The sequence below is a fragment of the Uranotaenia lowii genome, chromosome 3, assembly GCF_029784155.1.
Source record: "Uranotaenia lowii strain MFRU-FL chromosome 3, ASM2978415v1, whole genome shotgun sequence".
Taxonomy (NCBI): domain Eukaryota; kingdom Metazoa; phylum Arthropoda; class Insecta; order Diptera; family Culicidae; genus Uranotaenia; species Uranotaenia lowii.
In genome coordinates this window covers 5682118-5699818 of record NC_073693.1, presented here as the reverse complement: position 1 = coordinate 5699818, position 17701 = coordinate 5682118, and the positions used below count along the sequence as shown (strand labels likewise).

The 17701-nt window shown below is 34.0% G+C and overlaps 1 protein-coding gene across 1 annotated transcript in view; it reads right to left on the bottom strand.

Annotated features, from left to right (window-relative positions):
• The window catches only part of LOC129750708 (uncharacterized), a 284287-nt gene that overhangs the window by 224470 nt on the left and 42116 nt on the right, over positions 1-17701 (bottom strand). Inside the window, exon 5 of the mRNA XM_055745710.1 lies at positions 7463-8899. Coding sequence (XP_055601685.1) covers positions 7463-8899 — 1437 coding nt within the window. The remainder of the gene's footprint in view (positions 1-7462; positions 8900-17701) is intronic.

Here is a 17701-nt window from a genome sequence, read left to right as displayed (position 1 = left end):
GGAGAAGAATTCTTCTCTTCTCGATATATGATTTGTTGATTTTATAATAAATAACTCAATAAATGTCAAATACATATTTCAACAACGAAGGAGATATTCATTTTATTAAAAATCCTAAAAACTGCCATTTTCCAGTGAAAATTAACTCTAAGAGTTCGGCTGATTTGATATTATTTTTTGAGTGAGTTTTATTGATTAAGATATTGCTTTATCATTTATATATAAATTTAACATTAGTTTTGCATAGTTTTATTGCAAACTAATTATCTATTATGAGCATTTTCTTTTTAAACTGCAAAAAATTTCTTCGAATTTAAAGTATTTGCAGAAGACCATTCATATTCCAGGTCGAATAAACGAATATGATTGACTGAAATAAATTTCTTGGATTATAAACTATAGATTCTGGTTCATAAACTAAAGATTTTGTCTTTAGATTAAAATATGTGAGTGAACATTAGTTCAAGGGACTCGAAAAAATGCTGATGGCGTTTAGTTTGGTCTGGTCGAATCCCGACATTATATCAATGGTAAACTTGACCTATCAAACTCACGTAGAAAATTATACGAACTCGGCCGATCATTTAAAGTGGTATTACATTGAAAAAGAGCATTATTTTGGATATTTTTTTCATATATTTGCTTTTATAGTTGAAAAATGTATATGACAAATTCAAAAAAATTGTGTAATCAGGTGTATTCTACTTCTCGAAAAACTATTTCTAATATACCAAATTTCTAAATCGTGTTCTAGAAAAAATCTTTATATATAAAAATGGAGGCGTTTTCTTTGTAACACCAGAACACTGATTTAATCAAATATCACATCGAATATGTGTACAAAAACTATATACACGTGTGCAGGCATCTGTTTTCTATACATTGGAGTAATTTTTATGTTGAAGTTTTCTTCTGTTTCCAAGAAAACGATTTTATTATAAGTGTTGTCTAAAATGCCGAACTTCAAACCGTGCAGGCTAAATGCGCCTATTTATGTTTTGACCAAAATTTCTGTTTTTTGGGCAATATTTCCGTATAATTTCATTGAAACTGCTAGAATGTAATAATTTCCATACGACAAAGCTGAAGTTTTATAAAAATCTATGTATATTATAATTTTATGGAATAAAACAATAGTTAGGGTTGCCATACCATGGAGGCAGTTCATCATTAAGAAAAACTTTATCAAATCTGTTTTTAGATCTTCAATTCTCTCTCAAGATGTTATTCAGAGCTTAGATTTGAAGGTTCAATGATAAAAATCATTTATTTATTCTATTTAACCTGTTATTTTAGGATGGAGGCATTTTACAAACATGTTGGGGGCATACAAAAACACTCTATTATTCCACTATATAATCATTATTAAACCTCCACAATAGCTGAAATATGTTTTATTTCTCAAGTTCATTTGAGTAAGAAACAAAAACCATCCAGTTTTTGTTTTAAGCTTCTTTACGTATAATTTTTAAAAGTCGAAATATTAAATCAAAATGTATTAAAACCTTGTATGACTTTTTGAATTTTTTGAGTTTGTAAATACATAAAATTCTTTCTTGCCTTATGTTCAAAGCGTTTCACCCTCAAAATGCATTGGTCAGATAAGCTGTCTAGTCAGCTATTTCATCAAACAGCCGTAGGGTCATTTAACCCGATAGGCCCATTTAGGAAACCTTTCCCCTACCTGGATTCAATACTCATTTCAAGTGTTGCTATTGAGGATTAGTATGATACCGTGTCAAGTCAATGTAATCATGTAGGGATGGTCTAAACAGCTAAATAAACTTTTCAGGTGCAGAGAACTCATACAACCCTACATTTAAAGATGCTGTTTCAAATAGGGAAGGGATATGGGAAGGGATATTTAAGTTTATAGTAAATCCTACTTGGCAGATATGATTGATAAACAGAAAATGTTTCAAAATAACACAAATACACAAATAATATGGAAAGAGCTCACCAATTTTTTTAAACCAGCTGAGATCATGGATATTTTGAAATGATGGGATCGATGCTGCTCCTTTGAATGCTGTTTCTTTGAATTTCCACTTGCAGTCCTTTCAAATTCCTTCATTTCTTTTGTATTACTATTTCGTATCATCTGGAACCTATTTAACTGACTAATTATCTCTTCTTCACATCTTATATATAAAACGGAGGCGTTTTCATTGTAATCCCATCACGTAAAAACGGTCGGTCAGATTGAAGTGGAATTTCCGAGGGGTTTTTAGGTTGGAGATGGTTTGTATAATAGTTTCAAGAATTTCACTTTTTATATAAGGGGGGTCCACATACAAAATCAACTTTAAATGGGACACAAGCCCTACAATTTTGTTACGAATTTCATAAAAATCGATACGCGAGCACGATGAAGTTAGAGACGTGCAAATGAAATAACACATTTATAACGATTTTTGATTAAAAGGTAAAACGAAGTTTACCGGGTCAGCTAGTATTAAATAAAAACTAAAAATTTTTTGTGTTGCGTGTGCGCCGTTCAGGTGTTCATTTAAATGATGCCTCCACCATTTGATCACCTCAATGTTTTCGTCAGGATGCCTCCGTCTTATCCCGGCACATTTTGGGTTGGTAAATTTAATAAATCTTCAAAATAATTTCATAAAAAATTTTTAATTTTACATAACTTTTCCCTTAGATGCTCCTAGAAATTCCAGACCTGCCTCTTAATTTCCAGACTTTTAATCATGGCTGAAAATTGCTATATTTTATTTGTTACCTAACAGATTTGTACAAAATTTGTTTAAAGTATATCTGAAAGTTGTTCCAGTCACAGTTGAGAAATTATGAAGAGTGAAATGTAAGGATGTGGATTGAAAACAGTTTTATTCTAAAATTTTGGGTGAATTAACTTAAAATACAAATAATACAAGTTTAATGTATGTGTGAAAGTAAACGTAGAAAAAGCTGATAGACAACTAGCTCGAAAAACAGACACTTTTGAAATTTCATCAACCATTCAGTGTTTCGAATTATCCTATTTAAGTAATTCAAAAGTGAAAACTTGGGTTGAATTAAACCAAATTTACAATTTTTTTTCGAAATTTTTATTCCATGGGTTAAAACAACTTCTTTGATGATTGAAAATTCGGTTTTACACCCCTTTTAACATTTATTACAGTCGCGATCATCAGGTATAAACAGGACGATCAGGGGCGCAACGAGCGAGATGGTTAGACTAAGGTTGCCAGATTTTTTTCAGCACGTAGCCGGGCCGGACAATTCCGGCAATTTTATAGAAAAACCTGGCAAAATGCTCGCACTTCTTTTCAAAAATGACGATAAAAAAGCCGAGCAATAGCTGGGCATTTTTTGTTAAAACCCAAAAATTACTCAACAAAAATCAAAAAATATTTTTTTTTTCATTTATCAACAGATTTAAAATTGTATTTTTGGCCTTTATTGATTATTCTTGTAAAACTTACTCATAACATTTTTATTTTGGACGCATAAATAGAAAAAAAAATTACAACAGAATTTGTATTTTTTTGTATGATTTGCCAAATAAAGTTAATGAATCCGGGCAAAATCCGGGCTTTTTTCAATGAAATCTAGGTACCCGGGCCAGGCCGGACTGTTTCCAAATATCATATTAAATATACGGTTAAAACCGGACAATCTGGCAACCTTAGGTTAGACCAAGGGAAGCCGTTAGACCAATGTGGGATATCCGTGTAGTTGGAAAACGGTTGCCATGATCGAGTGAATTGGAGGAATATTATTCATCAGGTTATGTCGTGAGACGAGAAACCGTACAAAAAAATAAAAATATAAAAAGTTATTATCTATACTACAAATTTTTTTTTTTATTTCGACCTTCAAAAATGTTAAAATCATTATTGTAGAGGAATAATTTGTGGAAATCATCTTTGTGTTATTTTCGACATGAATGCCATAAGGATGGTGAAGTGTCACTAACAAAACTTTAAAATAAATCTTTGTGTTACTTTAAAAGGTTCCAAACCTTTTTGTGAAAGTTAGTAGAAAAACAAGATTTTAGTTTACTACTAGAACATCTGGGGGAGCCTTAATTTATGATTGATGAGTAAGGTATCCAGAATTTTTCCCAGACGTACCTTTATAAAAAAATCTGGCAAAATCCGATCGGTTTCAAAATGTTCAAACCAAAATCCGAGCAATTAACGGTAAAATTTGGTAAAAATTGTGGAATTATTCAGTAAAAATCAAGAAGAAAGCACATGATTTTTTTCATCCAGATTTTAAATCGTATTTAAGGCTTCTAAAATACAGGTCATGATTCTTTGAATAATATGTACTATGTATGTATGTATGCATGGTTGGTCGGCTCCTGACAAATAACAAAAATCTGGGAGAAAACAACACTGTTTTCAGTTCGGCTTTCGACTTTAATCCTCTTCCGCTGATCGTGCTCTACTCGTACGAGTTTACACGAGCTGTAAGCGACTTGGACGGTAAGAGTGAGAGCCAAGAGCGCCCTAGTATTTCAGTCATACACCTCAGTGACCTCAGGACCTGCGTACACTCGGAGTATTCGAGCGACGAGTGTTAAGAACCATCTTTGGCGGCGTACAGGAGAACGGAGTGTGGAGGCGAAGGATGAACCACGAGCTCGCGCGCCTCTACGGCGAACCCAGTATCCAGAAGGTGGTGAAGGCTGACCGGATACGCTGGGCAGGACATGTTGCGAGAATGCCGGACGACTGTCCTGCAAAACAGGTGTTCGCTACGAATCCGGTAGGAACAAGACGAGCGGGGGCGCAACGAGCGAGGTGGTTAGACCAAGTGGAGCGTGATCTGGCGAACGTGGGGTGCCCGAGAAATTGGAGAACGGTTGCTATGAACCGAGTGAATTTAATGAATTATGTTCGTCAAGTTATGTCGTAAGACGGAATACTATGTAAAAAAAAACCTCAGTGTAAATGAAGAAAAAATTCATTTATGCAACAGAAGAGATCAACTTTTTTGCCAGCTTGCAGTTAATATCGGAAAACACCGTTTAAATACCATCTGAACCGAAGTTTACCAAAGGTTTAAGAGTTTGATAACAGATTCGTTTGATATTCTCATCGTTTAACAACAAATTCAATTTTACACCTCTGGCGCCTCAGAAGAAAAAAAATGGGTTAACCTAAGATCTTAACTAACCGAATATTTCAAGTTTAATCTCATAATGGTTTAGCTTCGTTTTTGACAGATTTTTCCGGCAGACATTTAAATGAAAACGTTTTTTAGTAACACAAAAATGATCAAACATTGTTAATTGCGAACAGCTGAATCCACCAAATTGCCCTAAGTTTCTATCAAAAAAAGAGCATTATCCAAAAAAATCAGTATTTCAGTAAACAAATATTGTTCAACATTTCTGAAAATGCCAGTTGGTTCTATTTCTGTTTCTATGTTCAATTCGTTTATAAACATTGGTGGACCTTCTAAGTTTTCTGTATTGCGTAAATTTGATGAAAAACGAAAACAAATTTTTTTGGTTGCTTTTCTTCCAATATTTCAACTTTTCTCATAAGGAGTTACGACATCTATCAGCTAAACATTTACCTGGCATCTGTTCCAATGATGAACATTGGTCTTGACAATCATCACACCTCGAAAAATTTCCTTATTCAATTATTTTTTCTGTTATTTTTAACGATTTTTAACATGTCTAGGTAGGGCAAAACGCGCCATGTCCGTTTATTTTTAAGCATGTTTCATATTTGTTTAAATTTATATGCAGTTTTCATCACAAAAATTTTAAGGATATTTATATGTTGAAAAGGAAAACATAACTTGTATATTTAAAATTCGTTTATAATTTATATGTTGAAATGGAAAACATAACATGTATATTTAAAATTCGTAAATTTAATATAGATTGTATTAACTATGCACAAAAACGTCAGTATATCTGGCAGCACTGCGCGTAGCAATACATTTTCCATCTGTGAAGTAATAAAAAGTTTTACCTGGCAAACATTTTCGGGGCCCTTGAATTAATAAACACTTATTGAACACTTGAAACACTTAAACGGCGCGTTTGGGTACACACATATATATGCGCACTTTGCCCCAAACGAAATGAAAATCATACTTCAGAAAGCCTTTCACAATTGAACGATTAAGACGATTCCTGTTTGTATATTTCTGGTGAAGAACAGTCCCCTTTTCAAAACTATTGTCGAATTTACTGGATTGCATTTTTCATTTACGAGTAATAAAATATTCTTCTTAACGTGAGCGTCTTACCCCCAGTTCCCCTAAGTGATAAAAACTGATCAATAACAAGACCGAAAAAAGTGTGTACCGGCCAATTGAAGATACCAAGAATAAATTTAAAAAAATTCTTTTAAAAAAGCCATAAATATTTAAAAAAAAATTTCTATGAATTATCATTAAATTATCTTTATTTCCTCCATAAAAAGTTATTCGTTCAATCGAATAGTTTTTGAGATACACTTATTCGTAACCGTTACATTCCTAAATGAACTAAGCTTTATTTCATCGAAAAGTAGTTTTACTGGTGGCTCCAGAGAGAAAAAGTAGCAAATTACTCAAGTGACCAAAAGTTTGAATTTAACTTAGAGAACGAACTCAGAAGCTCGAAAAGAGTTGCACGTTAGTTCCGTGGAACTTTTTTTGCTGTTTAGAATGATATTTCAAGATCAGTAGAGGGCTTGTGATATTGCTCAGTTGGCATAAGAACACCTGCCTACTGATCCGAAGTCTACCAGTTTTCTAAAATATATTTCTTCGTTCATTCTTCCTGGTATCAGATTTGGTCATCCCAAAGTTTTAAACTGAAGTTTGTGAAGCTCGGTTACAATACCTACTGGAAAAATATACTCGCAAAAAATTTTACCGACTTATTTATTCAAGCGGTTTTAAGAAGTATAATTTTAGCATATTGAAAAAAAAAAATCAATTTCAACTTAAAATCAGGACCTGTAAATTGAAATAAGACATTTTCAGATAGTACATTAAATGAACAAAAATCAGTTTAACAATATTTGTTTCAGACCTTTTTGTAAAAACATTAAAAAACTTTTCAAAACTCTGTTAAATTAGAATTAACACGAACGACAATAAATCAACTCTCACGACTCTGTTAAGATAATGGCAAATAAATGCTCAGATCGATCTGTTTTCAAATTAACATTTATTGCAATCAAACATTTACATTCCAGTCACTTACAAACTAAATACACAAAGATATATCTAATCCTTCTTTATTTATCTGTGAGGTAGTTACTTAACGCCATCTTAGTCATCAAATACTTAATCACAGTGGGAGGGCACCGATATCGTTAGGCAGGATAAACACATATTCCTAGCACGAACTGTCCAGCTAGACCACAAACACATCAACACCTACATAAAAGATTGTAGAAACCGAACGCACCAAACGAAGCACACCTGCTAGCACACACATTTCGAACATAAAACACAGCAGGGGACTGCTGCACTAGAATACCTTGGACCTGGGAGAACTTATCCCTCCCTTGGGGTGGGGTGGAAGTTCTTCTGATTTTCATAGTGTCATCATTATCATAATCAGATTCCTGCCTCGACGATGAAGCTGCTGCACCTCGACTCATCATCGTAGACGACGAAGACTGATGATGGCATTCCGTCCTGGCCGAAGGTAGTGGGACCGCTTCCTCATCTTCCTCCTCCGGCACCGTCACCGGAACCGGATACTCGACGTGAGCTGCGTTGTAAAAATGGTCCACCGGTGACGCCATTCCGATGTGGTGGCTGTCATTCGGAATTTTATGGCTTTCCAGCAACCGAACGCTGCTGCTGCTGTTGTCAGAGCTTTCGGTTGCTAATGAATTCACGTTCGACAATGACGGATCGGCAGCATCAGTTATTTTCATTGCCGGTGCTCCGGAATCGGAATCTTGGTTGTTGGTCGAGGCCGATGATGGAGAATTCATATGAACACCAGCCACGATGGGGTCATTTCTCTTGTGCTTTGACTCAAATTTCACCAAATCGGGGGCGCCGGCCTTCATCGGATCGTTAGCAGAACTGGCGCTCCTGGCCGGTGGTTTCGGCGCAATTGGACCAGGAGTCTGAGGCGGCGAGGGTACAGTAGCACGAAGGTCGGCAAGGGCAAAGCGAGGATCGATCATAAACAGACCATGCTGATGATAGACGTCCAATGGATTCCAGTTGAAAATGGCAACGTTGGTGAAAATGTCCTCCCGATTGCGCTTTGGGCGCAAATAATTGTCCAGCACATCTTGGGAACTGTCATCGTCGTCATCGTCGAAACGATTTGGATGGAAATCCTCATACTCGCCCATTGGCACCCGTGGAGAATTCTCATTGACATTCCGGTCACATTTTTCTTCTCGAAAGCTCTCATTGGCACCACTACTTTCTTGCCGTTGTGAATTCATTCCGGCACCAGCACTCGGCTCACTTCCAAGGGGCTCACAAGGCAAAGTTCTCTCTGGAGCCATAATTTCACCCGCAGGCTTGCAACTTTCTTCGTCTTCGGCTAATAAATTAATTAAATTATCATCATTTATCTCGACAATTTTTCCCTCGTCACGTCCAGCGGTGGCGCTGACCAAACCCTCCGATTGATCCGAGTTTCCGACCGGCTGCCCCTGGCTGTCACCGAGTGTCCTCGAGAATGTCTGCAAATCATCGAGTACGGCATCAATCAGTGGAACGTTCTCGACCAAATCCGAATGCTGCTGCTGCGAGTAAAGCAGCTCATTTTCCTGCCTAGAGCTGGTCAGGTCACCGGCAAATTGGTCGAAAATTTCGTGGTTTTCCGGTTCGTCGGCCACCGGCATTGGATATGGCGTCGAGGCACGTGGAGTGGCAGAAGCAGGAGAGATATTTCCGTTCTCGAAACGGATCCACTGGTGATAGGATGGCGAATCGTTTCCGGCTGCAACCGAATTAGCGAGGATTAGTCTTTATAGTGTGGTGCTGTTGCTACTACTTTTGTGAGACAGGGAAACACCACATGGAATGGAAAAACGGAACGGAACGACGTTGTTAGCACTGATGGTCAGAGTTCATGACTGGGACTAGGTAGGTACCTACTGAAGCTGCTGACGAGTCTCTCTGGAAGCAGCGGCCATAAATCGAATTAGGCAGACTTAAATTGAAACTGTCGAAATTCGGATGGTTTCGATTGAATTTTCTGATCTTGTTATACCAACGCGGGGTTCAGTATTATAATATATGTATGTACGTATGTGTAGGTGGGTACCTATTCATACAATAAACTGTTTTTATCCTCATTGTTTACGGGTTTAGCATTGTGTTGCAGAATTTTACGCGATTAGTTTAGAGTAAGGCTACCAGAATTTTTCGCGAACGTATCCGGCCCGAGCAAATCCGGTCTGTTTATACTAAAAATCTGGCAAAATTGGGGCAGTTATTTGGAAAAAAAAATCAACCTCGAATCTTTATTAACCATTTTTTTTTTTCATTTGAGTGTTTTTGATTTTGACAAGATTTCATCTGGAGAACACATTTCGATAAGAGTTATCATAAAACAGCTATAACGTTCAAAAACGGGTATACAAGCGTCGATTAACGACCCAATTTTTCATAATTCCATAGCAATTTAAGGCTCGTTGTGCCATCTATTTCCGTGGTCCAATCCCCAAATTTGGTACTCGGTTTTGTGCTTGGCCTAGGATCTATTTTAGCTTGCAACTTATCAGATTTATATAAGTCGGCTGATTTAGGCACTCTAGTGTCAATTAACTAACATTTAAAAGATCGAAGGCTTTTGAAATTATTATTAATTTTCCCTTTCTTTTGCAATTAAAGATTAAAAGATTCTGAAACACATTTCAACACTTTTACGAATAAATATTTCCTAGCATTGGTTTTTTCTGAATAATGTTCACACGACCGCACAAAAAAAAACTTCAAATCAAATTGATGTGAGCAGTATTGAAAAACTTATCTGCTATTATGGGCCTTTTAGAATTAATTCCCCTTATTTTTTGGGAATAAATGGATCGATTTCATCACCAAATCACATTAATTTTTGAGTTTTTAAGGATTTAAAGTAAATAAGCATTAATTTTAGGATTTTACTTTGATTTATTTTATGTAGCTGACCATAAAATTTAGAGACGTCACAACGCTTTGCCAAACTTTGTTAAAAAAAATTGCGCGTTGTGACGTCACGAAACTGAATCGCTTTATAATAAATTGAAATCAAAATTTGAAAAAAATCAAAAACAGCGTTTTGTTGGTTGTATTGAAACGAAACTTTCCTGAAATTTTCATAAAATTTTATTGAATAGAAGAGCAGAAAAATGCGGAGTTGTAAAAAAACTGAAAAGTGGAAAAAGTGGCGCGTTTTGACGTCCCGATTCCTTTTGCTTATATTTTGTTAACTATTTGTTCTTTGATAATACTTTTGATTTCAGATTGTAGAGAATTAATTTTTAACCTCGGAAGGTAAATTTTTTTCAATGTGAGATATGACCTGTAAAACTTACATATGGGATAGTGGGGAATCATGGGCCACTTTTTTCATTGTTCCATAACTTCTTTATTATAAAAGATAATATAAAAATAAAAAATGGTATGGTTTTTTTTACATTTTCAAGGTATCATAAGATATTTGGTTTTTAATTTTTAATAAGTTATTTTCCCCAAATTTTGAATGTTTGAAAAAAAGCAATATTTTTTGGATTTTGAAAAATGGTGGGGAATCGTGGGCCACCAAATCCAAATTGACCAAATAACATGCAAAGTTTATGAGTTGACCCAAAATTGTGATTTCCTAATTCATTTAGTTATTTTAAAGCAATTTCAGATGATGAAATAAAAAAGAGAGCTGTGTATGATCGCATAGGCTGTGTGGCAGCGGCCTAAAGAATACTGCCACTGGGATACTGGTCCATGTCGTACGAGGCGACTTATCCAGTACTTCCCAGATACGTTTATCTCATATTTCTGTCTATTGGAAATCAATGAGGATGTGTCTGGGCGGGGGTGAAAATAGGTCAAGGTCAATTATTGCATGAAGAGTTCAGAAGTTATTCAAGTTCAATACTTTGCAAGAAAATGTTTTGAATCTGAATCAGTTTTGAATTCTTGCTTGTATTTTTGAACCTTTGTACGTATTTTCTCTCGAGAAGGGTATGCCAATAGTGCATATGTAGTACATGCATTTGCACAAGCTGTATTCTTCCATATTTTCTTGTTTTGCCAATGATTGATTTTTCATTTAACTAATCTCTTTGCTCTCCTAGTAACTCCGTTTAATAAAATCTCTTCACAAGTGTTCAAATGTGAATCGCAAACGCATCGTTCACGGTCTCATTGCTTTTGTCTATCTGTTAATATTAACCGATTTGAAATCATAGAAGAATATGATCTAAATTACATCAGTTATAGCTGTTACATCAAGCGCAAAATTAATATATTTTCCTTATAATGGACAAGTGTTCAGTCCCTTCTATCTTTGGATTGGTAACAGAATTTTTTGGAGGTAAATGTCCTTCCATGTAAAGATATTTCATTTTTTTAAATTGCGTCATGGTTATTCAATCATTCAAGCCGTACAAATATCGTTTCCATGGAAAAAAATTCAAAAAAATATATTATTTTTTCAGGTTACCAAAAGGTTATAAAATTCCCTATTAAATCAAGTTTTTGATCAAAAATTGTATCGCATGTCGACAGTCATATCTGTTTCACCTAATGTATGTCACTTCTCTTGTATTGACACATGTTCCCTTAGCTTTAGAATGGTTATAGTGTTAAGAAGAGTCAACGCTCCTCTAATATCGTACTCTGATATTTCGTATCATACGTCAATCCTGGTTTTGGAATCCACTGCTACAGCTTCGTGCAGTGTTAATATCGCTTGTTTCAAATTTGGCGTCATAGAAACTCATTGTAGTCGTCTAACCAGAGCGCTAACTGGTCAGTTAAATAAAAATATATAAAAACAAGACTTTGTGTTCTGAATCTCCTGTATGGTTAAGCTATGATTCAGAGGTACTATTGTATCTATATTTACCTTCCACTTAGTTTGTGCATGTCCCTCTTTTGCCCGACTACATTTATTTTTAATGTATGTAAGAATTTAACAAAGTAAGTTTTAAAAAAAAGTCCTTATTTCCAATATTGTGCTTAAAAAAAGCTTTATTGCTTAGAAATCCCTATGTGAATAGGCTAAATGCCAACTTTGCCATTATAAAATCGTTTATTTTCCCTCATTGGAGCATCCTGTTTAGTACATTTTCTGATCATTGTAAACTCAAATCTCCTGAATTTTGTAGTTGTGAATCAATAATGTATGATTCATTTTAGCTCATATATGCTTGTTTTTCATTTGCTAGAAAGCTTTAATGTGCTCTCGCCTATCCTGTTATAAGTGTATCTAATTCTAAGAATTTAAACTAAAAAAAACAATCAGTCATTTTTCACCCGATGTGGTTATAAGCTTTAATGCTTCAAAATACCTACGTGGATCGGCTTTATGCCCTAAATATTGACTTATTTTCTAATCCTTTTATGGTTTTCAGATTTCTCAGGTATATGATGAAATCTGTAAAAAAAAGGCTAGGCACAATTTTCCCGTTTGTTTGGATAACGTGTCGCTATTAAGCCTACCCCTTTTCTGATACCTGATACCTGATGATCGCATAGATTCCAAAACCTGGCTCGCGAACGTTTTGGCAAGATTTCTTATATAGGATGGACAAAATATTTTTCATAACTTTTCATTTGGCATAAGAAAACTTTACAGATAGGAAAAACGTATGTTAAGTTCTGAATGTGTATAAAAACATAAAAATATAGGTGATTCAAGATGTGTGGCCCACGATTCCCCACAAGCTATGATTTGCAAATTAGTTGCGTTTGTGTGACTTATTGATGTTTCATCAAAAATTCCTTTTCCACGTGAAAGATCATGACAAAACTAAGATCATAAGCGTATGAGCATATTTTTGTTATGCACTTTAGGTTCCCCATTGATGAAATTAGTGGGTGTTTTTTTAATTATGTAAGTAAATTTTTCTAACTTTTTTTAGCTTTATAAATAAAAGAAGCAAATGATGCGTATTTCAGTCAACAACATATAGGAATATATGGTCACTAGACCGCTGCAAAAAATGACTTTTTGCTCCCATATGTTTTTTCGATGCCTTTTGGGTCACCAAGCATCATTGTGAAATTTGAGATGATTTGGTTGATTCCTGAGTTAGCGCAACGCGATTCAATTTTGTATGGAAATTTGTATGGAAGAAGAAATTTTTGCACATTAAATCATCCAGGAAATTCAAATAAGCTTGAAATGAAGTCGGTCTTTAATTTTTAGTTTTGACTATTCTTAAGCTTCATTTTTTGCTTACTTGACAAGCAGCTATGAATTTAATGAAAAAAGTTATAACCATTACAAAATAAAAAATCTGAATCCATTGAAAAGTATTCAAAAATGGCAGACTTTGCTTGCTAGAGCTTTTTATAATTGCATGAAATGTTTTTGCAAAGGCTTTATATGTCAATAAATTACCTGGCAATGCAAAGCAGTTTTTTGAGATTTTTTATTTCCGTCATACTGTTATACAGCTTTCAAACAAGCAGTGAAAAACGATATAATTAAAAAAATGAATTTTGAAAACAAAAATTTTATAAAACATTGAATATCTTTCCTGGGGTACAATTTAGGTTTGTGCTTTGTTCACATGAAATGTACTGCAAGAATCAAGGAACATTTTTCATCCAAAGTTTTATTTTTTGGAGCTTTCAGAACATCTCTGGCGATTTATGAATGAAAAATTTTGTTTTCCCATACAAATTTCCATACAAAATTAAAACTCGTTGCGCTAATTCAGGACTGGATGGATCGCTTCCAAAAATTTTATTGCCATTTCTGGCAGCAAAAACAACCAAAAAAAGTTATGGGAGGTGTAAAAATTTAAGAATTTGAAATTTTCATACAAAGCTTGCAGCGGTCTAATGGTCACGCAAAGCGACGACGGTGACAGTTGGATGGAAAATTTTATCTCAACACACATCTGAGATATTAAAAGTGGCCCACGTTTCCCCAAGGCCCACGATACCCCACTCTACCCTACAATATACAAAAACATTGTTTTTTAAACGTTGTGACGCTGGAATGGTTCACTTATATTTTTTATCTGGAATTCTACTGGACAGTTCTGAGAAAAATGAAGACATAGGCACATTTTTGGTGCCGGTTGAATTGGTTTTTAAAAGATCAAGAATAAATCAGTTTTAGGTTAAATCAATCATTGTTGACTGATAAAGTAACAAACCTACGTGAAAAACAAAAAAAATGAGTTTGAATCTATTTATTCCTCCATTGAGGAAAATTTTCGAAAAAAAAACGATACAGATTTTGTCTTGATAATCTACTTTACATCTTTTTGGAAAATGAAAGACATGAATACTCTTAAAACTTTTTGTGATATAACAAAAGAAAAAATATTCGGTTTAGTATTTTATAGGTACTTGAAACTTTATCCTTTAAACTTTGTTTTTTTTTTTTTTTTTGTTGGGTACCTATCACTGCGACCAGTTAGTTGATCTATTGTAATATGTCCCCTGTTTAATGTATGCTAAGTCAAGGAAGATCACTTTCATATATTAGATAGTGTCCCTATCTTGAGATTTAGCATTTTCCCAATCTGGTATAACCGCTCTTATGAAGCTGTTCACCTTTTAGGACCAATTGAAAAAACTTCGGAGGGATCTAATATACCACAGCCGATTATTTTAATCCGTTTCGATATAAGAGAAGGACATTCGCAAAGAAGTTGCTCTGACGATTCCTTCTCCATACTGCAGAAACGACACTCGTCAGAGTTTAATCTGCCAATTTTTTTCATGTGATATCTGCATTCACAGTGACCTGTAACGAGCCCTGTAAATATTTTAAGGTCTTTCTTAGATAAGCTAAGAGCTAATTCTGATTTTTTAATACTTGGTTGGATAAATTTTTTAGCCTGTTGCCCTACAACAGAGTTTTTCCAATTGTTTGCAATTATACTTTTTTCTTGATTTTTCATTTCTAATTTAAAATAGCATTTGGAAATACTGCAAAATGGTTCTGGTCCCTCAAGCGGAATAGAAGACCCTTCTCTGGCCAAGCTGTCAGCCTTTTCATTGCCCTCTATACCGCAATGCCCAGGAACCCAGTAAAGATTAACTGAATTTTTTGAGTTAGTTTTTCCAGGCAGTTGATACATTCCCACACTAATTTTGAGGAGCATGTGTAGGACCTAAGTGATTTAAGAGCTGCTTGACTATCTGAAAAAATGCATATGTTTGCATTTTTATACTTCCTTTTCAAACAAATGTTCACACATTCTAATATTGCATAGATTTCGGCTTGGAAAACTGTCACCCAATTACCCATAGAAATTGAAATGTTTACACCAGGACCTGTTATACCCGCCCCAGCAACATTTCCAATTTTTGAGCCATCCGTAAAGAAAGAAAGAGACCCAGAGCGTAGCGTAGGACCACCTTCGTCCCATACTCTCCGGCTAGGTTCTATCAAATTAAATGAATGATTGAAAACCGGTTTGCTAGGTATCCAATCCTTATTTAATAAAATCAGGAAACTTTGTTAAAGATTGAAATACGTTTTGACTTTTGATTAAAAGATTTGCAAGATTCATTTTGGGTCGAAATTATTTCACAAATCTTGTTACGGAGGAAAAAGAAAACAAAATGAATACTTCTATAAATTTTAATCAATAGTCAAATTTTTTCAAAGTTTCTGAAGATAAATTAAGTTAAAGCGTTGTTTCCTTAATTTTTGTAGGTAATATTTTATACTTTAACCAATAAAGTGCACAATTTTTTAAGATAAATTTTTACCTACTTTTAAGAAGGTATATCGAAAACAAACGCTGATAGAGAAAAAAATCAATTTTGAATTCAGCGAATACGTAAATAGGTAAATAAGTAAAAATCAGTTCTCACATTCTTTGCATCTCGCAAAAATGTGAATTTATTTGTCTAGCCTTATTTGTGAATATGTATTATGAGTTCTGGTAATGGATTTAAGTGTATATCGCCAAAGCACGAAAAAACAGCATCATATTGAAACAACAATATTTATGAATTTCTTAATTAAATTCTTTAGAATTTCATTACTAATTTTTAATGATGGTTAATTAAAGATGAGATTATTTTGTGCATTAGAAACATTATTTCGATCCAGAACTTGATTTATTATAATGCAATCTATTGAGGCAGTTAAAATATCAGTTCTGATACCTAATTAGAAGTTTTTTTTTTTATTCTCATTTCCATTTTATATGTTTTATCCTGAATCATAGATTAATTTAAACATTTTGAGTTTGATTCTGAATTTATTTTCACTCAAACTTAAAAATCTCGTGAAATACACAAAAAACCGTACTACAGATCTTTCCGTTCCCCGGAAATACACTTCAAAAACTGGATATCAAAACGACAACAACATTTACTGTATATGATGTTTGAAACTTTATTGTGAATTTTATTGTTTGAAAAAAATAATCGTTTGATCCATAAAACATTAAAGAACATTTTAAAAATTGAAGAATGTTACAAATACCGTGCATATTCAGTCGACGGCGATATTCTTGTTTTCAACGAAAAAAATGACTGTGGTTTCCAATCAAAAGTTGCATCTACATTTTATTACTAAGCACAAATTTCTGAAGAGTTCAGTAGATAAATAATGAGCAAATTCAAACTCAACACCCTGAAAACCTCAGTGAAAGTTTTTTGGTGAAATTCATCCCGGGATTAGCTATACGGCTGTTTGAGTTTGCTGGACCGACTCTTCTTTCAATACATAGCTCTTGAACTACGGCATTTTGTTCAATGATTTGCAAAGAATGGTCCTTAAAAAATACAAAACTGAAACAAAAATTATTTCCCGTGGAAAAAAAATGCTTATGCAGACACGTTAATTACAGTAGTTTACAAAATTAAAAAAGAAATGGTGAACTTGATCGACTGACCCAAATTTTTAATGTAAAATCGGGCGCTGAATACGAAAATGAAATTCACAAAATCTCAGTAAGACTGTTTTTAAGTAATGCTCCAAATATGAAATTTTGACAAAAATTAAAAAAGTACTTCAGGTTTAAATATCTTGGAAAGCTTAACACCAATTTGTAGTTTTTTTTCTGCACATTAAAGGTGAATAAATTTGCTATCGATCATTGGAACTTTATTTTTGCGTATCATCAACAATATTGTTGATATAAGTGACTTTATGATACAAAAAATTATAATAAACGCATTTTTTTTTGTGAAAATTCTGTTTAGAAGACGTTTTTGATTCGAAGGCAACATTTGAAAAATATAATTTATTATTGTGAAGATTTTAAGTGGTTATTTTTCAAAGTCGGTTGAAAATTGAAGATGTTCTGGTTATTTTACCATAACAGTAATTTTTTCATTTTTGAATAATTTAACGAACCGTGGTATAGGAAGTATAAAATATGGTAAATCTCACTTGCTACAATTCAAAATAAATGTTTTGCTCACCAGAAGGTCACATGCCAAATTTCAGAACGATCTGACCATGGGTAGGGGTTGCTTGAGTTTCATACGTGAAAGGGATTTTAAGGCATTTTGCTTGAGAGAAGCAAAAAATAATGGTTTTTCATTGATAATTTTTTTTAAATTGTCTGATTGCTTTTAATGAATATTTGTATTTTGGACGAAAATTGTC